This window comes from Anabrus simplex, chromosome 2 (genome assembly GCF_040414725.1).
Source record: "Anabrus simplex isolate iqAnaSimp1 chromosome 2, ASM4041472v1, whole genome shotgun sequence".
Lineage (NCBI taxonomy): Eukaryota > Metazoa > Arthropoda > Insecta > Orthoptera > Tettigoniidae > Anabrus > Anabrus simplex.
The window spans coordinates 481,605,397-481,630,718 of NC_090266.1; the positions used below are offsets into that span (position 1 = coordinate 481,605,397).

At 39.0% G+C, this 25,322-nt stretch overlaps 1 protein-coding gene across 2 annotated transcripts in view; it reads left to right on the forward strand.

Moving 5' to 3' along the window:
- Positions 1-24,675, forward strand: part of LOC136862894 (protein SSUH2 homolog) — a 744,003-nt gene extending 719,328 nt beyond the window's left edge. For both annotated transcript variants that reach the window (XM_067139173.2, XM_067139174.2), the window contains 2 exons: positions 21,559-21,766; positions 23,580-24,675. In XM_067139173.2, the coding sequence (XP_066995274.1) occupies positions 21,559-21,766; positions 23,580-23,726 (355 nt within the window). In that variant the 3' untranslated portion in view covers positions 23,727-24,675. The remainder of the gene's footprint in view (positions 1-21,558; positions 21,767-23,579) is intronic.
- The last annotated feature ends 647 nt before the right edge of the window (positions 24,676-25,322 follow it).

The following is a 25,322-nucleotide window of genomic DNA, read 5'->3' on the forward strand; positions in this document are numbered from 1 at the left end:
GAGGTATGTGCATGTGCGTATTACCGACTGAGCCTCCTTCTTAGTCCACCAATACTCATCAACAATTACCTCTCAGCGACACATCAGATAACTTCCACTTCATACAATACAACTTTCAACAACACGCCGGAACCCAGCGCACATCGGCACAAATATGGCGTGCCACTACGGCTCCTCTTCGCAGTCAGAATGAGAAGATGCCTCACCCCAGCTTTAACGCTCTGAATCTGCAGTTGCCGTATACATTCTAATCTCTCCACAGCAGTTCACAACACAAGCAACTCTATTCTATCTCACCAGACCAGTAAAGAACAATAACTTCATCCCGAAGCCCGCCATACTTTATTCCACGGAACAATATCAATTTGTCTCACCGGCATTTCACACCGATGTCTTCACATCACATTCGATGCTACAGAAGTCAACTAAAAGAACAAGCGAAAGTTTCAACCCGCAACATTTTCCTAATTAGCAATTACCCACCAATAACTGTCACCATTGTTGCCGTTCAAACGCACGGAATACCCATGAATCTCCATCCACACTAACCAGTCTCCGTACCGATCTCGGCGCTGCAACTGGAAAACTTTCAGCTTGATGCCTATAAAACCTCATTTGGCTATGAAATATTTCCCTACCCCCGGTGATTTTAACTAAAATAAACTGCTCTACATATTTCTGAAATGTCAATGCTAATTCCTTCTTCCAACCTCTAAAACATCAGGACGCACTTGTGTACTGATTTTTTTTTTATCCTTGCGCACCAGCTGCTCTTGTGTAATTATGTATATAATTGTAAATTCTCAACTATTCAATTAGATAATGTAATTACTATATAGTTACCAACCATTGACATTAGTTTTTATTACAAACATTTACGCTGAATGTTATAATGTAAATATTTTTAAAACTTTATCTCAACTGTTCAATTGAACAATGTAAATACTGTATAGTTACCAACCTTTGACATTAATTTTTGGTTACAAACATTGACGCCGAACACTACACCTTTTCTCCCTTAATTGTTATATGTAAATATTTTAAAACTTTTTATTTTCCTACGATTGCGTCAACTGTTTCTCCAGAGCACCACTGCCGAACTCTACTAGTTAATTTTAGGCATTGGTGCTGACTTTTCATCTATAAACCTATATGTTCAACCATCACTTTTGTACAACTATTTCCCATACTTAATTTTTGTATGTGTATTAATAATATGTATTCATTTGTACATGTCAACTACTAACCAGTTACCTGATTTTTTACCTTGAGGTGATATTTTGACTGATGATGCCCTCAATGAAGGGCGAAACATATCTCAAGTAGAATCAATAATAAATTCCTAATTTATAAAATTTAATGTATTGAATAGGTGGAAAAAACAAACCTTTTAGCATCCTACATGCATGTACATACAGACAGACAGAAATTACGGAAAATTAAAATGCGCATTTCCTTGTTGCTGTGGACGCAACTGATACAGAAATACCATTCTTTTTAAATTCTGAGCAATGTAAAGACAAAATTCTTATTATATATATACCGGTATATATATAGATGTAGTTTCGAACTTGAGCCCTCGTGTACCTTCACACAGCAGTTTTGAGAGGATGGCTGCATTGAAACGCACATCTGTGACCTTGAGAAGGGACAGGGAGTGAGGAATTATTTGCGACCGTCAACAGTGAGTATTTTGCTTCACGCGCGACCAGTCACGTTGGTGTTAATTTCTGTGTGTATTATAGTTTCGCTATTGTATGTTGTTTCATAGTTGAAACATTTCTTTGCTGGGCTGACACCCACCATCAAGAAATCCATGCTCATGAACTTGTGCTGTAAATATAGTGACTTATCCTCCTTGTGTAATGAGAATTGCAAAAGATGCACGAACTATTTTAGAAAGCTGAGAATTGTTTTTTCCAGACACAGTTATAAATGAACTTGTTTGTCGCGTCAGTCGCGCCCTCCCGGGGATATCAACTCAGGACAGCTATTCTCTCCGAGGATCGAACCGGAGGTAACGTAGGAGGAATTGCTGTACCTGGTACATGTATTATAATAGGTCAGTAATAAGGGTTTAAAAGTCAGGTATAAGTACACCTGAAAATAAGTAAAACTATAAATTCATATTCATTGAAGCTGGAAAATTAAGAGTAAAAGTTATATTTCAACCAGTTGAGAAATCTTGAGTAACAGAGAAGTTTGTCATGCAGGACGTGAGTCATGTTGACCGGAGCATAGGTCAACTCCATGAACAAAGTACGGAAGGTACCTAGAATACAGACCTCTGATTGGCCAGAACTACAGAAAGTTCGGCAGTCATGTAGGTACGCAGATATCCACAAGCTTCGAGAACATGAGGTGTGGCCCCGGAGGCTATATAAGGTCTGGGAAGCCATGTTTCGAGGCTTCTGTCGTTCATTCGCGGACGAGTTGCAAGCAGAATCTCTGCCAGTCGGCAGGACGATTACGCAACCAGTAGTAATAATAATAGGTCTTCTCATACTTCACTTCTAATAGGAAGACTAGTAGACAACTTCTCACTCAAGACTTGCCAACATTAAGTCTTGTATTAATTGTACATAGTGTACATGCTGTAAATAACTCTACGTCTAAGAATATAATATCATCGTGGGAATCCACTTCAGCGACTTCCTCTTTCTCTGCACCTTAGTTGGAACTTCCCAACCTATACATTCCTACCGCTCGGGACGATCCAACCTACCTTTCAACCAATCTGACATATTTCCTACAAGCTCTTATCCTGTCTGTCATGACATGTTACTTGCACAAATAAATGTATGAAGAAAATGAGGGCCAGTTATTCATGCCCACGTGATTGTATGGATACAACTGTAGAAGAAATACCGGTACGTGCTCTTCTAGGATTGCTCTATATGTCAGGATTGAAAAAGGCTCAGTATTTAAATCTACAAGAGGTATGGTGCAATGATGGAACAGCTCCAGATTTTTTGCTGGCAGCAATGACAATGAGATAGTTCTATTTACTCCTTAGAACTCTTAGATTTGACGATTTAGATACACGTGAACACAGAAAACTGACTGACAGTTTGGCACCAATAAGATGCGTTTTTGAAGAGTTGGTGGCTAAATGCAAAACCCATTACCAGGTAGGGGAATACACAATGATCAATGAAATGCTGGATCCTTTTCGAGGTCGTTGCAAATTTAGGCAGTATATGGCCAAGAAACCTGCCAGGTATGGCATAAAAATCTATGCATTGGTGGATTCCTGAGTGTTTTATACTAGTAACATGGAGATCTATGCAGGTAAATCACCCAAAGGACCTCTCCAAATTGACAACAAACCAAGCAGCGTGGTGAAACGACTCATAACACCAGTTGTCGAAAGCGGTCGCAATGTGACAGTGGATAATTATTTTACATCTGTTGAGCTGGCAGAAGACCTTCTGGAAAAACAAGAGACTAACTATAGTAGGAACTCTAAGAAAAAAATAAGCCACAGATCCCGCCTAAATTGTTACATATGAAACAGACACTCCCTTCCAGCAGTATGTTTGCCCATGGCAAAAAATGCCTTCTGACATCTTACATGCAAAACCAAGGAGAATCCTCCTAATATTTTCTACTGTGCACAACATTGACACTATCGACGAAGAATCAGGCAATGCCAACGAACCTGAAATTGTAACATATTATAACTTAAGAAAAGGGGGTGTTGATGTAGGGGATGAGATGAAGGCTACATATTCAGTGTCAGAAATCAGTAACAGATAGCCACTAACCAACTAACTGTATTATTCACACCAATTAATGTAGGATCCATAAAGGAGCTACATCATTTTCAAACTGAATACAAGAACTCTACTGGATCGCCATGCCTATCTGAAGAACTTAGCAATGGAACTCCTGAAACCCCATGTAGTTACAAGGGCTTCTATTCCAAATTTGTCACTAACACTTGCTTGGCAGATCAAGCGCATTGCTGCCATGACTGAGGAGGAAAGTGTGCCACTTGCTGTGTAAGGAATGTGCGGTTTGTGCCCAAGAAGGAAAAATCTGCGGACAAAGGAAACTTGTTCCCAAGTGCCGACTGCCAATCTGCATTGAATATACAAGTTCGACATGTGTACGATGCACAGGACCGGCAAAGGAAAATGATAACGAAAGTTGTAAGTGAAGCAATACTGAGTGATGGCTCTAGCTAACCTATTACTCTCTGATAGTTTTAAGTTAAAAAGTGAATAATGAGAACACTTGCAAATTACCATAGGTATAAAATCCTTATTTGTAATTGCGAGTGTTCTTTATAACCATTTGAGATGTATTCTTATGTTCATTAATGTGTTAATACATTTACGCTTGAAATCAGTTGGTATTTATTATGTAAACACGTCATATCATACCATGAGCATTTTGCTCACCACGCGACCACTCACGTTACTTTCATCTTAGTGATCACTGGCGGGTTAATCAAGATTTAAAAATTATTCTCATAGTTAACAAGGGAGCTTTTCTAAATAGTCTGAAAACCTTGCACATACATATCAATCAAAGGAGGAACTCCAACTTCAAATTTTATATAAAAAGCTAACATCTTATTTGATGAGGTAATAAATATAAATTCTCAGCCAGAAATAAACAAGTTTTCAACAACACTTAACAAGCGAGCTGTTGCCATTCCTCTAACTCTTTCGTCTTCACCTCCACTGCCATTTCTCCTCAATAGCAATAGCTCAAGGCAACCGCCTCCTTGCGCTCACTCAAATTACATCACCACTTGGCAGAGTCAACTTCAGGGACTGGAAGAGAGAGCATGAGTATTGCTTTATTCATCCACCCAACTTTTCGTCATCTATTTTTCATTTTTCTTACCTTCCATTTCTTCTTTTCTCTTTTATAGATTTATTCTCATCAAAGAAGACATATATTAATAAAGTTACTGAATCTTAATTTTAACATTCCATACTGACATTCGTATAAATACTCTGTCACACAATAAGGTCCACCACAACACTTGAGAGAAAATTTCTTCCAGCATCATTTGATCCTTGATCAACAATGGTCTTCATTTCTTACCACATGTTGTTTTCACCATAGATTTTCAACAAAGAACAATTTCTGCACTATGTGCATAATATATAGTAAAGCATGGTATTTTATTTTACTTTTAATATAACATATGTTAATCCATATAATATGTTTCATATGATTTAATGTGTTAAATATATTTTATTAATAGTCACAAGATTTCAGAGATGGCTCAAATAAGGGTCGAAATATGTTCTGGTCTCTAACATGGCTATTTATTTTTAGTGAATAGTCTAATTTCATTGAACATTCAAGACAGGATGAACCATGATGATATCAAGAGAAGAAAGACATGGGAAAAGCATTGTGAAAATTGGTGGTCAAAGCCTTCAAAGTGTGGATAGTTTCAAACACCTATGGAATGAATTAATACAGAATACAAGGCTGGACATTGAGATTAGCAAGAGGATGCAACAGGGCAGTGTGTTCTACCAGAGTGTAAGAAACCTCATCTAGAATATGAAAATACCAAGGAGGTGTAAATAGTTAAAGTACAAAATATATTATGCACCCATATTGACTTACGCGGCTCAGATGTGGACAAGGGCAATAAGGGAGGAGAATAAAATTCAAGTCACTGAAATGAAATACCATACCTAAGAAGTATGATAGGAAAAACAAGGAAAGACAGAGTGAGAAACGAATGCAATTATGTTTTTTGCAATTGGATTTACGCCACACTGACAGATCTTATGGCGATGATGGGATAGGAAAGGCCTAGGGGTGGGAAGGAACCGGCAGTGGCCTTAATTATGGTCCAGCCCCAGCATTTTCCTGGTGTGAAAATGGGAAACCACGGAAAACCATCTTCAGGGCTGCCGACAGTGGAGTTCGAACTCACTACCTTCCGGATGCAAGCTCACAGCTGCAAGCCCCTAACCATAAGGCCAACTTGCCTGGTATTTTAGAAATGAAGCTGGAATAGAAAACCTAAATGAGACAGTTTATAGGAATAAACTACGATGGTTTGGACGTGTAAAGAGGATGGAGGAGAAAAGAATACCAAAACAGATGGATGGAGATGATGTTTGAGGAAGAGAGAGCGAGAGACAGATCTAGAACAAGATTGATCGATTCAATAAAGAGGAGTGCAAGAAGAAGAAACCTGGACTGGGACAAAATGAAGGAAGAGGAATGGTGGAAGGAGAGAGAAAGGTGGAGAAGTGCCATAAATGCTCGTACACAGCAGCAGCTGGATAAGGGAAAAGGAGGAGTAGTCACGTTCTTATATTGAACTAGTGAACCTCTAAAACTAAATTCAAGAATTTTGTACAAGTATTGTCAAGTCAATACAGAACCAAACATAAAATTCATTAGTTACCACACAGGTGTGAACAATAACCTTCGACACAACTGCTGGCCTGTGGCAAGCTCAACTCATGGTTCCAAAGATTTCCCGGCGGTGGTTGTTTCACTCGCTTGTCTCAGCTGATAACAAGCACTTGTCAGAGACTTGAAAGGGGACAAAATATGAAGGTAGTAGTTCATTTAAAATTTGTCACCCTGACTTCTCTACCTGGTATACTTTCTGGTATCTGGGGATGGTTATCCTTGGTAACTGAATCCTGGTTCAGGAATACTTGATGCTTTGGGTCCATTATTAACATTGTGATTAATGATGTCACCTGTGGACATATAATGCACAAAATTTGAATTGTACTTCTATATTGAGAATGTATTAAGGTATTGTGGGTGTTTGTAATGTGTATGTATAATCACATGTACAAATTTCATATTGTTTTAAAGTAACTGGTAAGTATGTTTCTGTTAGGGATAGTTAGGAGAATCTGCATGGGTGCTTCAATGTGGTCTGAGTATCTCATTTTGAAATTTTATACAGACTGTCCAATACAGTTTGGGACATTCAATGTATTTTAGTTTGGTAAGACCAAGTGAGTGCTTCTATCACTTTTTTGTGTGTGTGACAATGGTGGACTTCTTCATGTCAGCAGGGACCTTTCAGGTTTCCTGTGTTAGAAGGATCAAGGAGAAGAGCATAATTTTCAGAGACAAGCATCCACTTTGAATGACCTCAATGGGAATGTTGTCGGATCCAGGTGCCTTTCTTGGTTTCAACCTGTCAAGAGCCTTACTAAATTCCAGAAAAGTTGAAGGGACTGCCATCTAAGGTTGTGGGGGCTGCTGTAGCACGTTGGAGCCAGTCTTCAGCAACAGTAGAAATGCAGTTTAAGAGTAAACTGAAGTTTTCTTTCCAGCAGCTCAAGAAGTACTGATTGTCAGTAAGGCTGGTAGTATTGTCAGCAGCTTTCAGGGTACCTGATGAGGAACAAACAGGTTGTGTAATCTCTCTAGGATTAACTCCAGTCTGGCCATTTACAGTTAGTAAGAAAAGTATTCATCTTACCATAGTCTTATAGTTTAAGGATATATAATTAGAGGAAAGAAAGTAATAAGACAAGTGCATTGTACATGTAATTGATGCATAATATTGTGGGTAAAAGACATACATATGTTACAAAAATATTGTTGTCTACAGGAAGAATAAAATGTGCAAACAAAATACTGTTTCATTTCACACCAAACAAGTCTTCATCTGCAATAAAAAATGCACATTTCTGGGGTCTTCTTTAATGTCTTCACTACCAGGTCACAGTAGCGTAGCCAGAATTTCAGTTTGGGGGTGGGGCATTAAGGTAGTGCTTCATCCAGAATTTTTTTGTGATACCGTAGGTGTCCAAACTTCCAGAGTTTAGGTGGTATAGAATACCTAAAAAGGAAACGAGTGTCCTTGGATCCAAGTAAGAGTGGTGGATTCGTGCATATTCCGGAAGCTAATAGTAATCTTCTTCTTCCTCTGATTTTCCACATCTGTGAGGTCGCGAGTGCGAACTGCGTCACATATATATATATATATATATATATATATATATATATATATATATGTGTGTGTGTGTGTGTGTGTGTGTGTGTGTGTGTGTGTATTTGGCCCTGTTTTACGGTCGGATGCCCTTCCTGACGCCAACCTTATTTGGAGGGATGTAATCAGTGTTGTGTGTTTCTGTGGTGGTTGTTAGTGTAGTATGTTGTCTGAATATGAAGAGGAAAGTGTTGGCACATACACCCAGTTCCCGATCCAGAAGAATTAATCAGATGGGATTAAAATCCCCGATCCGGCAGGGAACCGAACCCGGGACCCTCTGAAACGAAGTCCTCAAGAATGATCATTCAGCCAATGAGTGGGACTCCGGAAGCTAATAGTAACATACATTATATATAAAATGCTTAATAAAAGTACATTCGTTAAAACTCCTGGGACCGGGCGAGTTGGCCGTGCGCGTAGAGGCGCGTGGCTGTGAGCTTGCATCCGGGAGATAGTAGGTTTGAATCCCACTATTGGCAGCCCTGAAAATGGTTTTCCGTGGTTTCCCATTTTCACAGCAGGCAAATGCTGGGGCTGTACCTTAATTAAGGCCACGGTCGCTTCCTTCCACCAACTCCTAGGCCTTTCCTATCCCATCGTCGCCATAAGACCTATCTGTGTCGGCGCGACGTAAAGCCCCTAGCAAAAAAAAAAAAAAAAAAAAAAAAAAACTCCTGGGGTGTCTGGACTCCTTAACCCCACCAACAACCTCTGTTACTCCCATCCCAACATAACTGCAGCATTTCATATATTCCGAGTACAAGTGAAATGAATGCAAGAATGAACATTTTGAGTAAAGATGCAATATTCTGGTTTAGAATAAATATGGTAATTTGTTTATAATACTGTCAGGCTCTGTGGTTAAATGATTAGCATGCTGGCTTTTGGTTACAGTGGTCCCAGGTTCGATTCCCTGCAGGGTCGAGAATTTTAGCCATAATTGGTTAATTCCCCTGGCACAGGGACTGGGCATCTTCATCGTCATTTCATCCTCATCACGACGCACAGGTTGCCTACGGGCGTCAAATGAAAGGAGATGCATCAGACCTCTCCAGAGGCCACACGTCATTATAATAATGGTCATGTGATAAGCTATAAAGAAATGACAGTTTATACAAATAATGTGGCAAAGAAATACATATACACACACACTCACACATGTCGAATAAAGGTTTCTCGCCCTTCTTGTCCATGGCTAGATGATGAAACCGAGAGAATGATGGCCCACCATGAGTTGTTATTTCGACGTTATAAACAAACCCTAGATGGCACAGACTTCGAATCTTACCGCATCTTAGGAAATCGCACGAAGCAGTTAATCAGAAATAAAACATGTACATATTTCCGGAATTTAGCTAACAATTTAAATTTGAGCTGTGGGGATAGGACTACATCAACAGACAACTCCTGACATTCCACTTGACGAACTGAACGATTACTTTGGTAGAATACATATTCAACCTACCCCAATTACTGTAACTGCACCGACTCAACAAACCTCCTTCCCCACCGTCAATCCACTATTCACATTTCACAGTGTCACAGAAAATCAGGTTAAAAAGCCTTTGTACTCGATTAAATCAAAGGCTACAAGTGTAGATGATATTTCTATTACTTTTATACAAAACATTATGGGTGCTGTCCTGCCTATACTGACACTCATACTGAACTACTGTTTACTAAATAGAACTTTCCCTACTGTCTGGAAATGGTGGTGGTAATGATGATTATTAAACAGCCAATATTATACCGGTACCTAAGAGTTTAGACCCACAATCACCCTCTGACTATCATCCTGTGTCCATACTCCCTGCGCTTTCTAAAGCCTTTGAACGTTTAGTATAAGAGCAAGTTCTGGAATACCTAACTAAAAATGTTCTTTTGGACCCTTTGCAATCTGGATTTAAGAAGGGTCACAGTACTGCGACAGCACTTTTGAAGGTTACTGAAGACATTAGAAACGCTATGGACAAATGACTGTTCACTATACTTATCCTTCTTGACTTCAGTAGTGCCTTTGACACTACAGAAATTCCGACTAAAATAAAGAAAATGGAACTGCCAAATTTCGACCTGGCTGCGCTTAAGTTTTTTATTTCTTATTTTAGTAATCGTTAACAGTGTGTAGCAGTAAACGACAAGGCCTCTAAATGGAAAATGAAACTGAGTGGTGCCCCACAGGGCAGTATTCTAGGGCCCTTACTTTTCTGTGTTTATATCGGTGACATACCATCTGTGACAGGAAATAACACACACCACCTCTATGCAGATGATCTTCAAAAATATTGACACTGCAAGACAAGATATTAACAATGATCTCCGACGACTCAGTATATATGCACAACGGAATTCTCTTATACTAAACTCCACAAAATCTCGGGCAATCATAATTGGCTCACGAAAATTCCTGAGCTTCTCAAACAATGTCGCAGCCCTGCCTGTCCTACTGAATGTTAACATTATTTCCTACAGTAAAACTGTTAAAAATCTCGGCGCAATTATGAATGAAACACTTGATTGGTTTGATCACATGAAAGAAATACCGGTACTAAAAAATATTTTTGGAGTGCTTCACCTTCTTAAACGGCAGAGGGATGTACGTAGTACAGTCATTAAGTTCTGAGACTGACCGCATGATGGCGCTGTGGTACACTATAGCGCATAGGTGGCGCCGTGGTATGGTACCATGTCAGTTAGTCTCTCGTCCCTGCAAGAGACAGTTGAGTGCATGCGCTGGAAGCAGACGTATGGTCGTTGTTGTGACGGTGATTTGAATGCGTCCGTCAGACCTTGACATGCCATAGTTTGAGCAACGGGCAAACATCTAGTTCTGCCAGAAATTAAGCAAAACCGCTGCTGAAACGTTTGAAATGATGCAGCAGGTTTACGGCGAGGACGCATTGAGTCGCAGTGTTGTGTTTAGATGGCACCGATGTTTTGTGCAAGGACGGGACCGTTTGGAAGATGATGTGCATACTAGACGGCACAAACAGTTCGAACGGAACGCAAGATTCAAGAAGTTGCAACGTTGGTGCGTGCTAACCGCTCCCAATCCGTAGACGATCTCGCAGCAAAAATAGGGGTCAGCCATGGTAATTGCCACAAAATACTGAGGGATGACCTCAAAATGTCTCGTGTTACCCAGCACGTTGTGCCATGAATCCTGTCGCAAGACCAACGTGATGATCGCATGAGGATTTGTGGTGACCTGATCATTAGTGCTGACGATGATCCGACGTTTCTCAACCGGATAATAACTGGAGATGAAACATGGTGTTTCCTTTCAGCGGTGCTTCCAGCAGCTATACCAACGTTGGCAAACGTGCATAACGGCCAACGGCGACTATTTTGAGGGTGGGTGTGGTTCTGTTTAAGTGGTTAACGGCCAACGGCGACTGTATTGAAGTTGGATGTGGTTCTGTGCAGGTGTACGCCGTGTAATGCAGCATCGTGTGCAACGCTCAGAGTCGTGTGGGTGCCTACCCTCCAGGCGTAAAGTCTCAGAACTTAATGACTGTACTGCGTATTTCCATTTGAGCTAAAGGCCAAACTAATACAGACACTCATTCTCCCTATTCTTGATTATTATGACGTTGTTTTAGCTGACATGGTGAGAGAAGAAACATTTAAACTTCAATGAGCACTGAATTCCTGCCTGCGATTTATTTACAATATCGGGTACGATGTTCATATCACCCCATACTACGAGGCTGTCTCATGGCTGAAGCCTGATAAACGTCGGCAGCTACACACTTTATCGGTGGTGATTAGAGTGTTAGTTGAAAGTCAGCCACTGTATATTTCTTCTAAATTCACCTTTTTGTCATCATTTCACAACTTAAATACACCTTCTAGATTCTTTCTTTCTATTCCACTGCACCGCAAAAATAAAATTAATAGATCATTTGTAGTGACCGGCGCCAGATTATGGAATTCCCTGCCAGCTCAGGTCAGACAAACTGGCTCTTTATCACGATTTAAGGTCACCTGACGAGGACAGCTGACTGAATGGTTAAAGTGTGAATGTGTGCATGCATGAGGATTAGTCATTTTAAAAAGTTTTTAATATTAAATAGTTTTAATATTCATTTAGTTAGTAATTTATTTATATTTATTTTCAATTCTAATATTTTATGTATATTAACTAATTTATGTCTCTCATTATTTTATTTAAGATTTTTATTAGCATGTGGTTAAGTGTACGAGAGGGCCTCGAGTCCTAACTTCGCTACTGTAAAAAGGCACAAATAAATAAATAAATAAATAAATAAATAAATAAATAAATAAATAAATAAATAAATAAATAAATAAATATAGAGTGTAAGGGGTATGGGTATTGATATTTTGTTAGTTGGTAAAGAAAAATACATGTCACAACATATGGTAGGTAGGGCTTACTTTGTCCCATTAGTTCCCCTCGCGGTTAGGGCTGCGCAGCTGTGAGCTTGCATGCGGGAGGTAGTGGATTCGAACCCCAATGTTGGCAGCCCTGAAAATGCTCTCCTGTGGATTCCCATTTTCACACCAAGCAAATGCTGGGACTGTACCTTAATTAAGGCCATGGCCGCTTCCTTCCCACTCCTAGGCCTTTCCTATCCCACCGTCGCCATAAGACCTATCTGTGTCGGTGCGACGTAAAGCAAATTGTTAATTAGTTACCCCCCGCAAGCTTGGGATACAGAATATAGTATTATAAAGTTACAGTTTTGTGACGCTAATATTGGTATGTATAATATTTATTAACGTGCCAGAAACCAACAACATGGAGCTGTTGCCATTTCAACACCGTTTTAAGGGCCACCGACCCAAGTCGGAATTTGATGAGTATTGATTGATTGAACCTGAGAACTTGGACTCAGGAGGACAGCGACTCAACCAACTGAGCCACATGAAAGGGAGGCGTTTGTGATTATTGTTATAAGTAGGTGCAGTTAGTATTTTTCAACGGTTTTATGAGGAAAATTTATTAAGGCATACGTTTTCCAACTGTCCTAAATGCACGAGACCAGACGGAAGAACTAGCTGGAAGCTAAAGAGCCTTGCAGGGGTGTCGCTTCCTTCTCTGTTCACTTTTCCAAACCAAACTCCATGGCGTAACAGCCTCGAAGGTCCATCGCCTACCAAGCGACTGCTGTTCATCCCGAAGGCTTGCAGATTAAGAGGTGTCCTATGGTCAGCACAACGAATCCTCTCCACCTTTATTCTTGGCTTTCTAGAAATCCCTGACTTGGCCAGGAATCGAACCTGGGGTCTTCAGAAACAGGCAGGCGCACTACCCTTACACCGCACGGCCGGCTGGTTATTTTTAAGTCTCCTTATTTTAGAATTTGACTTAAGGCATCCTGTATTCGATTCCCGGCACTGACAGAGTTAAGAAAGGCATGGAATGGGGAAGATACAGCCTTGCTTGTGTGTGCCGTACAGTTGGCCTTGAGACTCCCGCAATCGATATATCTACGACCTGGGAGGTAGTCACTTTCACGGGGCATAGTACCAAAGTAATTCCTTTTTTTAAGAAGACAAATTAAATGAAGATTCTACTTCTTTACAAAGAAAGAACGATATTATCAATTTTACGAACAGTTTCAATAATGCAGTCGGTTCATGTCAAGAAGAGTACAGTACCTATGATTGTACATCGTAACAATGAAAATCATCAATATCTACTCAAGATCTATCACCGCACTCGGTAGGACTGGCTTTCTTTTCATATCCACTGGGTGAGCTGGTCGTGCGGTTAGGGGCGCACAGCTGTGTGCTTGCATCCGGGAGATAGTGGGTTCGAACCCCACTGTCGCCAGCCCTTAAGATGGTTTTGCGTGGTTTCCCATTTTCACACCAGGCAAATGCTGGGGCTATACCTTAATTAAGGCCACAGCCGCATCCTTCCCACTCCTAGCCCTGTCCTTTCCCATCGTCGCCATAAGACCTACGGTAGGACATAACACAATTTCTAAATAAAAAATTTAAAATATCTTTTCACAGCTCCTTCCAAGGAAACGTTGTATCCACACTACTGGCTTGGACTTATACCCCACCCACTGAAATTATTTTGTGGGTATGCCACTGCATCCACTCACCATTTAAGGTACAAGGTAAGCCCAAAGAATGGTTGGATACTCAAAATACACCACCATAAATGATGCGCTTATAGCCCAAAAGTGCTAAAGAAAGGTAAGGGACGTGATCTAGTGTTTTAAGTAGAATCTGAATCAATAGAACGTGACTTTCCATTTTAAAAATATTTTATGCATCGACTGCGATTCAAGCCTCGGCTGTCTTGTTGAAAAGATAGAACCATTGTTACTGAGTTATCACACCCGCTATTTACAAAATAGTTACCTGCACTTTTGATGGTGCTATTTGAGGTTCCAATCAGTCCCCGGCATTTGACAAAATATATAGGCCTACCTATAAAACTTAGCCACGCATCCACGATCTGTCTTGCTACTGTTAGAATTAAAAAAACTGTTTCATAACTTACCGAGGCTGCGCATAGTTTTGGTTTCTTACTGAAAAAGAAAGGTCCATCTTAAAAAAATGTTACTTATCTGGCACAAAATGAGGAACTAACGTGTAGCTCACAATCCTGTCACAGTCTTCCCAACGCTGCAACTTAAACACAGTACATCTCTCAACCACGGTACAACCCGAGGATCCCTAGGACATTGTTGTTCCCTGAAACCGATGTGCAAAAGCTGACACGATGTTGTAAGCTTGCAACTGTTTCTGGCCGTTGCCCCTGTTATCTCGGTGGTCACATTCTGGCCACCTACTGAGTAATCCCTTGCTAATTGTCCTTTTCCTCATCTCGCGACATTTGTCAACACACTGTTACATTCGCAATACTGAGGCCTCTACAGAGAAATATCCCCGAGCATCACATTTCTAAGTGTTTTCCTTTCATGCAAGCAGTACAAATATGGAGAATTATGTATGGCTCTATTGAGCCTTGCTAGTAGATTCCTTGTCGCTACGTTAATGTAACATTTCAGCGTAAGTTTTTAAGTTGTTCGTACCGTATGTAAAACAACGGCTGATCTTCGCTCTACTTTCAGGAAACATTTAGGGGGGGCCGGCCCCCCTGTCCCCCCCACCTCTCCCCTTGGCTGCGCCAGTGCCTGGTCAGCCCTCCTTTCCTCTTTGATTTCTTGCAACCTTCTTGGCATTGATTTGACTAGGTTGGCGGATGATTTTGCTGGTATATTTCTCCATTCATCCAACAATGCATTCTTGAAATAAATTTTGTTTGAGATGATGTGTTTTTGTTTCCCTTCTTCTGAAAAAGTCCACAAATTCTCAATAGGATTGATGTCCAGTAATTGTGGGGGTATTACCATCCAGTGTGTAGTGTACACAAAAACCGCAGCTTTGTGTTGAGGGCTGTATGTTTAGGGTCATTATCATGGATGAAGATGTAGTCCATTGTAAGTCCCATGTTTTGTACACTCCTGGGAAGGATGGTTTTCAGAATGTACTGTAGTGATTGTGGTCCATGGCACCATGAAAGAAACAAAATTATCTACACTATTAGCACTCATACACCCCCGTACAGGTACGGATCCCCACCATGTTTAACTATAGCTGTGAGGTTTTACACATCCAGTTCACAATTCTTTTTCTGCTATATTGTTACTTATCCATCTGACTTGCAAATGTTGAACTTACTTTCATCCGTAAACACAACCTTCTTCCAGCAATTGTAGGCATTGCTTTTATGCTCCTTGGCATAGGCAAGTCACTTTCTTCTGTTAAGTTACTGATATAAGTTGTTCTTTGGGCTTTACGGCCATTATACCCAGCTCTGTGAAGCACATATTTTATTGTTTGTGCCGTAACATGCATGCCAATTGAATTTTCCACTTGAGACCTAATCTTTGGAGCACTTAATTTCAGATTCCTCTTCTATCTGTCATTTGTCTGTAGTAGTCAGAATTGACAGCTGAACACTTCTTGCTTTCTTTGTTTGAACCTGTTTATTTATTTATTTATTTATTTATTTATTTATTTATTTATTTATTTATTTATTTATTTATTTATTTATTTATTTATTTATTTAAAGTGGCAAAGTTAGGACTTTTGGCCCTTTCTTACACTTAACCACATACAATTTTTGGACTTCTACAGCATTAATTTAAAATATTATGGAAATCAATTACAGTTTATGAGATAAGATGAGTTAATCAGGTAAGAAGTAACAATAATACAATTAGTTAATATTACTATTGATGAAAAAATTATGGGATAAAGAGAGAGTGGACAATAACAGAAAGATATCAAATTAATAACATAAGAATACATCTACTAACTAGCTTTAAAAAAAATAATTGAATATTACTATGTTGCAATCTGAGTACAAGAGAAACCAACTTACATGTTATCTATTTCTAGGAACAGTGCATAAGTCTTAGATGAGAAGAGTAAAAACATAAAGGGGATAGCCTAAGATACATAAATGGGGATGTGTGGGATCTGGTAAATGCAGCACATGTGAAATTTAAGGAAGCAGAGATTATCAGTGGAATAGTGTGTAGGAGGGATACTGACTGAAAGGTGATTGGGGATGTAAATGATACCATGGAGTGGGTATGTGGGAAACTGGGATTGAGATTTCTAGATCCTAATGGGTGGGTAGGAGATAGGGATCCATGCTCAGATGGCCTTCACTTGAACTGCAAATGTACATATAAGTTAGGAGGTTTGTTTTGAAGATTTATAGGGAGGCACATTCGGGGAAATGGGATGGACCAGGGAGCGGTGATGACAGTATAGGAAGCATGAAGTTGAGTAAGGATGCCATAAAAATGTTAGTGTTAACTGTAGAAGTATTGTAAAGAAAGGAATAGAATTAAGTAATTGATAGATAACAGATATTGTAATAGGAACTGAATCAAGGCTGAAAAGTGATATTATGGATGCGGAAAATACTCACAGATCTGGAGTGATTATCATAGATACAGGTTAGGAATGATCGGAGGGGTTTATTTAAACTGGTGAAAGAAGAATTTGTAAGCTACGAAAATGTTAAAGATGAGAAACATGAAATTGTAGGTGTAAGGCTCATTTCTATATAAAATATGCAACTTGATGTCTTTGGAGTGTACAGATCGGGAAAGGGTAGCGCTGATGCTGATTCAGAATTATTTGATAAGATAATCAGCTATCTGGGAAACAGTACGGAAAGGAATGTAATTATAGCAGGAGATCTCAATTCACCAAATGTCAATTGGGAAGGTAATGCGAACTGGAAGCATGACCAACAAATGGCAAATAAGTTAATATGGGAAGAACAGCTGACTCAGAAAGTGATGGAACCAACTAGAGGGAAGAATATTCTGGATGTGGTGCTGGTAAAACCAGATGAGCTGTATAGAGGAACTGAAGTAATAGATGGTATTAGCGATCACAAAGCTGTTTTTGTTGTCATTAAAAATAAATGTGATAGAAAGGAAGGCCTTAAAAGTAGGACTATTAGCCAGTACCATATGGCTGATAAAACAGGCATGAGGGAATTTTTAAAAAGTAATTATGATAGGTTGAAAACAGAAAATAAAATTGTAAACAGACTCTGGGATGGGTTTAAAGCAATTATTCAGGGATGTGAAAACAGGTTTGTAACTTTAAAGGTGGTAAGGAATGGTAAAGAGCCACTATACTATAACAGAGAAGTAACGGGACTAAGAAGGAGAATTAGAAAAATCTGTGCAAGTAAGGTGAAATTGAGGGAACTTACTAGGAAATTGAATCTAGCAAAGAAGTCAGGTAAGGATAACATGACCGGGCGAGTTCTTCATGCAGTTAGAGATGTGCACCTGTGAGCTTACATCCAGGAGATAGTGGGTTCGAATCCCACTGTCGGCAGCCCTGAAGATGGTTTTCCGTGGATTCTCATTTTCACACCAGGCAAATGCTGGGGCTGTACCTTAATTAAGACCATGGCCGTTTCCTTCCCACTCCTAGGCTTTTCCTCTCCCATCGTCGCCTTAAGACCTATCTGTGTCGGTGTGACGTAAAATCACTAGCAAAAAAAAAAAAAAAAGAATAACAGATGGCAAGTATAAATGGTAGTCATACAAATTTTAGTGAAAAATGGTAGGGTATGTATAGGTACTTTAAGGCCGAAACAAGTTCCAGGAAGGACATTCCAGGAATTATTAATGAACAAGGGGAGTGTGTATGCGAGGATCTTCAAAAGGCAGAAGTATTCAGTCAGCAGTATGTAAAGATTGCTGGTTACAGGGATAATGTCCAGTTAGAGGAGGTCTCTAATACGAAGGAAGTATTAAAATTTACCTATGTTAACGACATTTACCATAACATACAAAAGTTGAAAACTAAAAAAGCGGCTGGAATTGATAAGATTTCGGGGGATATACTAAAGACAATGGGCAATATTATTGGACTTTTGTTTTTAAATGATTGAGTAAAGAACTGGAATGAGAGATAAGGCTTTTTGCAGATGATGTGTAGAGTAATAAATAAGTTACAAGATTGTGAGCAACTGCAAAATGACCTTGATAATGTTGTGAGATGGACAGTACGCAATGGTATGATGATAAACGGGTTAAAAGTCAGATTGCTGTGTTGATGGGGTTAAAGATTCTTATGGTAATGATTGTAATTACTTAGGTGTTAATATAAGGAAAGATCTTCATGGGGTAATCACATAAGTGGGATTGTAAATAAAGGTTACAGATCACTGCACATGGTTATGATGTTGTTTAGGGGTTGTAGTAAGGATGTGAAGAAGAGGGCATATAAGTCTCTGGTAACACCCCAACTAGAGTATGGTTCCAGTATATGGGACCCTAACCGGAATTACTTGATTTGAGAACTGGAAAAAATCCAAAGAAAAGCAGCTTGATTTGTTCTGGGTGATTTCCGACAAAAGAGTTGCGTTACAAAAGTATTGTAAAGTTTGGGCTAGGAAGAACTGGGAGAAAGAAGACGAACTGTCAGTGGAGAGATGGCGTGGAATGACATTAGTAGACGAATAAGTTTGAGTGGTGCCTTTAGAAGTAGGAAAGATCACAATATGAAGAGAAAGATGGAATTCAAGAGGACAAATTGGGGAAAATATTCGTTTATAGGAAGGGGAGTAAGGAATTGGAATATCTTACCAAGGAGATGTTCAATAAATTTCCAATTTCTTTGCAATCATTTAAGAAAAGGCTAGGAAAACAATAGATAGGAAATATGCCACCTGGGTGACTGGGATTGATTGATTGATTGGTCGGTCGGTCGGTCTAATATGTAATTTTTTATTTCATTCACATGTCATTCAGTGGTACATTTATTCAAGTCAACTGTATGTACTCTAGAGGAATTTACAGTAGGCTGTTTTAAAACACCTTTGCTACCAGCTGGCTGAGCAGGTTGCCACTGCTGTGGCGCAGCATTTTTAAAAAGCTGTCTTCTTGACTGCTGAATTCTACATTGGGGCATATTAAAGAAATCATTATTGAAAAAAGTATTTACAAAATACTTAACACCGTTTTCTTCAGTTTTTATTTACACCTGTTTGCATGACAAATATTGGAGCTGATGGACGACAGAAAGGAAACTCAGCCACTGTTCCCGTCTAGATTACTATTCATCCTTCCAGCGCTTTAACTGTGCATGTATTCACATTCACTTTCACTATCTGAATCTGAAACTATTAGCTCATCACCTATCGTTATTATGAAATATATCACACATTTCTTCTTCCAGAACACTGTTACTACTACAACATTTATTCGCTTGAAGTTTTTTTTTTTTTTGTCTTCTACACAACCGCTGTCACTTGCAGTTTCAATCAGTTTGAGAAGTGCCAAAATAAGCTTGTAAACGGTGAGTATAAGAATACAAAGGGAGGGTTGTACATTATTAAGAAAAGAGGACACCCGCATCATCTACCCGAAGAAAAAGAAACTTCTAGGTGGAACTCTTCTTGTCTCCAAAAACGCAAGCATATTGGAGCGTGCTACTCTGAACGAGCACTAAATGACTTTACTCCTCTACGGGATACAGAAAACAGCATGCTTAAATTACTATACTCCTCTATGGGAGCGAAGGTGTTAAACGTCCTAGACGAGCAAGACTTTTTAATATCTTCCAGGATTGTATTCCATAACCTCGAATCAGTGACCAGGAATGAATGGCTGTAGGTATTTGTTCGATGGAGTGCTATTTCAAGTAGTGATCTGGAACGGGTATTAATTTTGTGGAATGAAGAAGGAAGCCTAAAATTGGATGATAGATAGATGGGGCTGTTTGTAGGAAGCAACTGATAGATGAGGGTCATTTAGTGGGTTTTCTACAGTTGTTTAAACATAACCATCCCAACTTTCTGTAGTATGGTGTTATATGAGCATCATGTCAAAGCTGGGAGGTATATCAAATGCAAGAGTTCTGTACATGTTGTAGTTTGACTGCTTGTTCACAGGTTAGGTCAATCAGTATATTGTCACAGTAGTAAAAGATTGGATATGGAAGTGTTTGTATGAGTTTTAATTTAAGGTCCAGTGGGAGAACATTTTTATTATGCTTTAAGGGATAAAGGGATGCTTGTACCTTTCTGTACACAGTAATTACATGTTCACTCCAGCTCAGAGTCACATTTAAGGTGACCCCAAGATTTGTAACTATCTTGGGATAGGGAGGATGATCCTTTTTACTGTACTGATGGATCTGCTTATTATTTCTGCAATGTTTTTGAAGGATTCTCCCTTTCAGAAGCATCTCACTGCAATTTGTCTTTCTTCCTCAGTCATTTCCTTATTTTTATGTCCCATTGTATTTCAAGTCTGATACACAGTTTCAAAGCTGAAAACATACTGACTTAAGCAACTGAAGGGTGTGAGTGTGGTTTGCTTGGATTAAGTCATGGCATTGTGTTAACTAGACAAACCCTTGCTTGGCGTCAAGGTCAGCATGTCATAAAAGTGTTCTGACAGTAAACAAAATAATATATTAAAATATTTTAATGTTATCTTAGAAGAGCTGCTATAAACAAATTATAAACAGCAAATATTGTGAGTTAATTCTTAATTTTAAACATGATATTTGTAAGAATGCAATGTGACTGTAGTCAGGCGGATACTTCATTTTTACAAAACTGTAGGTTGATGTTTCGCGTTCCCCTGTGAAAAAGAATATTATATCTATGTTCCTTACGTTAGGTTAGATGGTAATTGCCAAGCTGAGAAGCTCAGACAGTTAAGGCACTGGCCTTCTGACCCCAACTTAGCATGTTCGATCCTTGCTCAGCCGGTGGTATTTGAAAGTACTCAAATGCGTTAGCCTCGTGTCGGTAGATTTAATGGCACATAAAGCAACTCCTGCAGGACTAAATTCCGGCACCTCAGAATCTCCAAAAACCGTGAAAGTAATAATAGGGCAATTCCTTCTATCTGTTGATACGGTATGCCTTTGTTGTTTATGAAGATTTTCACCAGCAGTCTTGGAAAGGCAATTAACTGAGTTTGCACAAAGGGCTATGAAAATTAGGTTCCTTGTATTTTGTAACAGTCTGATAGTGTATAATAGTAGTCATTATACAGGTTGTGTTGCTAACAAATAAGATCATATCATTGAGTTAATTGTATATTGCTTTCTTTCAGGAAATTGAATACATCAGAACACATTACAGAACGTGTGTCACTTCCTGAAAAATTGGTGCGGGTTGCATCTGGAGAAGTTGCATTTGAGGAAGAAGGTCCAACTGTGTCACCAGTGGTGAAATTTCCTGATGAAACAATTAACCTGGCATCTGCTCAGTTACTGCAGCAGCACAAGAGGGCATACAAAGACTTAAAGTTACTGGCACAGGTATTACAGTGAAATTGAAACGTACTCATTTATGCCATACTTAGAAATATTTCTTATATTTATATAGTAGAGAGCAATTTTGAATTCAGAATTCATATTGCTTACCTATCAAAGTAGAGGAGTGAGTCATGGAAGAATGAAGGCAGTACAGAGTATAGTGCTCTTTCACAACCAAATGCGGCTGCACAGCACTCTGGGGCCACTCCGATCACCGATCATCACCGTGTTAACTGAGCAGTACAGATTCTTGTTCTCTATGAAATAAAATTTGACATAAAGTCAAGGCATATATCCAGATGTTCCATAATTCTTCTTTATAATAATAAATGGTTATGAGTGGTCGATAGTTGAATAAAACTGACTTTAAAAAAATATGGTTTGTGGTGTGGGTTTCTATAGTCACGTCCTAGTTCATGAACCATGGGCAACGGCTGAGTGGCCTAACAAGTGGTCCTGGGAGTCAAGATATTAGTTGTTATGGAATAAGAATGGTTATCTCGGACATATTCTGAGTCATGGCTCCCCGTGCACTCAAGCAGCTAGGACTATCCTTGTTAGAGAAGAGATTCTCACTAGGACTATGTGTAAGTAGGGTAGTATCCTACTTTGCAGAATTTATCAGGCTCAGAATATTTTAAGCAAATCTCGGACCTCTGGGAGTAACGGAATCCCTCTTCCATTTTACAGGCAAGGGACTCCTTGGAAACAATTTGGAGAACAAAATGATATTTGATGGGCATCTATCAATATTAATAGGGCTTGTCCTTGTCCTATTGTATTTCCTTTCTGCTTCTGCCTCTTCTCACACTAACCTGTCATTGAATTTGTCCTATTTATGTTCCTTTCACTTTTTCTATATATTTTGAGCATGCATCCGGGAGATAGTGGGTTTGAATCCCACTGTCAGCAGCCCTGAAGATGGTTTTCTATGGTTTCCCATTTTCACACCAGGAAAATGCTGGGGCTGTACCTTAATTAAGGCCACGGCCACTTCCTTCCAACTCCCAGGCCTTTCCTATCCCATCGTCGCCATAAGACCTATCTGTGTTGGTGCAATGTAAAGCCACTAGCAAAAATTTTTTTTTATATATGACTTTCTGTGGGAACACATAAGCATCATGCCTGAGTTTGGATGATTGTAGATTAGCACTACTAACTTTGTCCCAATTTAGATCAGAACACGGCCCTTACTGCCAGTGTAATGGTCTGGAGGGCAATCACATATTTGAAGGAAACCTGTGGCTCTACATGCTACCTTTTGTGACTGAGTGCCCAGTGGCCATTTTATAGGACAATAATGTTCTCACTCACAGCTTGAGTTTCTCTGGATTATAAACATTGCATGTTAACACATTCTTACCCTTCCTGATCATTTGATTTGTAATCTATATGGACCAAAGGGGACCCCAGATTACTCCGTGTTGAAAATTTTATGATTTGAGCATAATTTGTAACAACTGTAGGCAAATGTGTTTCAGGATGACATACAGCGTCTGTTTGATTCTATGTCTGATCATATCAACATGTATGTAGAGGCACAAAGTTGTCCTGTGAGGTACTAGAGGTGACCATGTTGTATGTCACAGGTTGACAGAATGTTATATAGAGAACACTCCTTTCTTTTACCTGTACCATCATACTATTAAAATTTACTTTTAATTCAACAGATCCTCCTTGATTAGTAAATTTTAATGTCATTAAATGTACTCTTTTGGATAGAAATGTGTTGTGTAAACTGTCTTTCTATTTTAGCATCCTTGTATAGTTTTGTCATATGTTCTGTCAGTATATTAACATTTTTCTCTTGTCATAGCGTCAACAAGTACGGATCATCCCTGTGTCAACCATACGTTATGATTGGAAGTCACATTCTGGAGAGTTTTTCATTTATGGATATGAAAATAAAGTTTATGCCCCGGATTACCCTGATAAATGTTGCTGTGCCTGCACTTTGATTTAGTTCTTTGGCTGCTGTTCTGGTTCCTAATCAAGAAGAGAAGTTCTTATAAGACTGTCTCTGCTGTCTGCTGGTAAAAGGTGATGACAATCAACAAAATTCTTAAATGTTACTGTTGATAAGTCTAAAATAGTTTTTTATATGATGGTGCCATTTTCCCAGTACTGCCATATTATGGTTTACTGTATGTTATAATTGAGTGTAGTAATACCACAAATGACTAAACATGTGTTGCTCTGGCTCGTTTTAGAGACATATAAAATAGTGCCAAACTTTGTGTGGGTTTCAGTATAAAAATGTTCACCTGTCATATTTTCTAGGAGTTCAGATTGTGCCAAAATGCCTCTTTTATGTATGTGCCATATACATTTTCATAGAATTGAAATTCAGATCCAGGGTATGTGCAGATTAGCCAGTAGATTTGTTGTATTCACTCCCTATATGATCTTGTTGAAGACCATAGTACAATGAGAACTGTCGACTGATGATTGATCAATATTTTTCCATTGTTACTCCTGTTTGTATGTATTTACTAACATAAAATATGTATTCAGGGAATGGTCAACAGTCTTTAAAATCTGCAGGACTCATTCATCAGATAAACACAAAATATATCATTTTAGCCTAAGGGTAGATGGATAAATATTTTAAGATATTTCTTATGGGCATATTTCACTATTCAGAATTTCAATATACAACAAATTTAAATTAAAAGAATAGGGAAATATCAATAGTGGATTAATTAAATATTGAATATCATGAATAAAATATGACTTGTTTCAAATGTTTTTTTTAATTTTACAATAGGTGCTTGCAGCATCTCAGAACAAATCAGTTTTGTTCTATTGTACAATAACTTAAGAACGATTGACTTTGTAATTCAATGTCTTTACGTTTCCACCGAGAGATCACGGATCTGTACAATCTCTTTCCTAAAATATATAGAATAGTCTACGCTTAAAACTACTGTCAATATTTTATGCACAAGTGCCTCTTTTTTTCCCTTCTTCAAGTAAATGAAATGGCATATGGCTTTTAGTGCCGGGAGTGCCCGGGGACAAGTTCGGCTTGCCAGGTGCAGGTCTTGAATTAACTCCCATAGGCGACCTGCGCGTCATGATGACGATGAAATGATGATGAAGAATATACATACACCCAGTCCCCGTGCCAGTGGAATTAACCAGTTATGGTTAAAATTCCCTACCCTGCCGGTAATCAAACCCGGTACCCCTGTAACCAAAGGCCAGCATGCTAACCATTTAGCCATGGAGCCGGACCTCTTCTTCAAGTTATTTTATTTCTTAATTAAAACAGATCTGTGTGGTTCCCATTGCTACATTATTCAAACTGTGAAAACTTGCCTAACTGATGCAATGAGATTATACATTTCTGATACTTCTTTGTACAAAATATGGGAATTGCTCTAATGTTGCTGATGGATTTTTAAATTGGTTTCTCACAGTGCTCAGATTGTCTTCCTTAGGTGAATGGAAGTAGGTGCGTTACAAAAATCAAAGAAGAAAAATACATGTTACCAATATAATCAATGTAATTTTAGCTCTAGACCAATCTCACAAGGGAAGGCCACATCTATGGGGC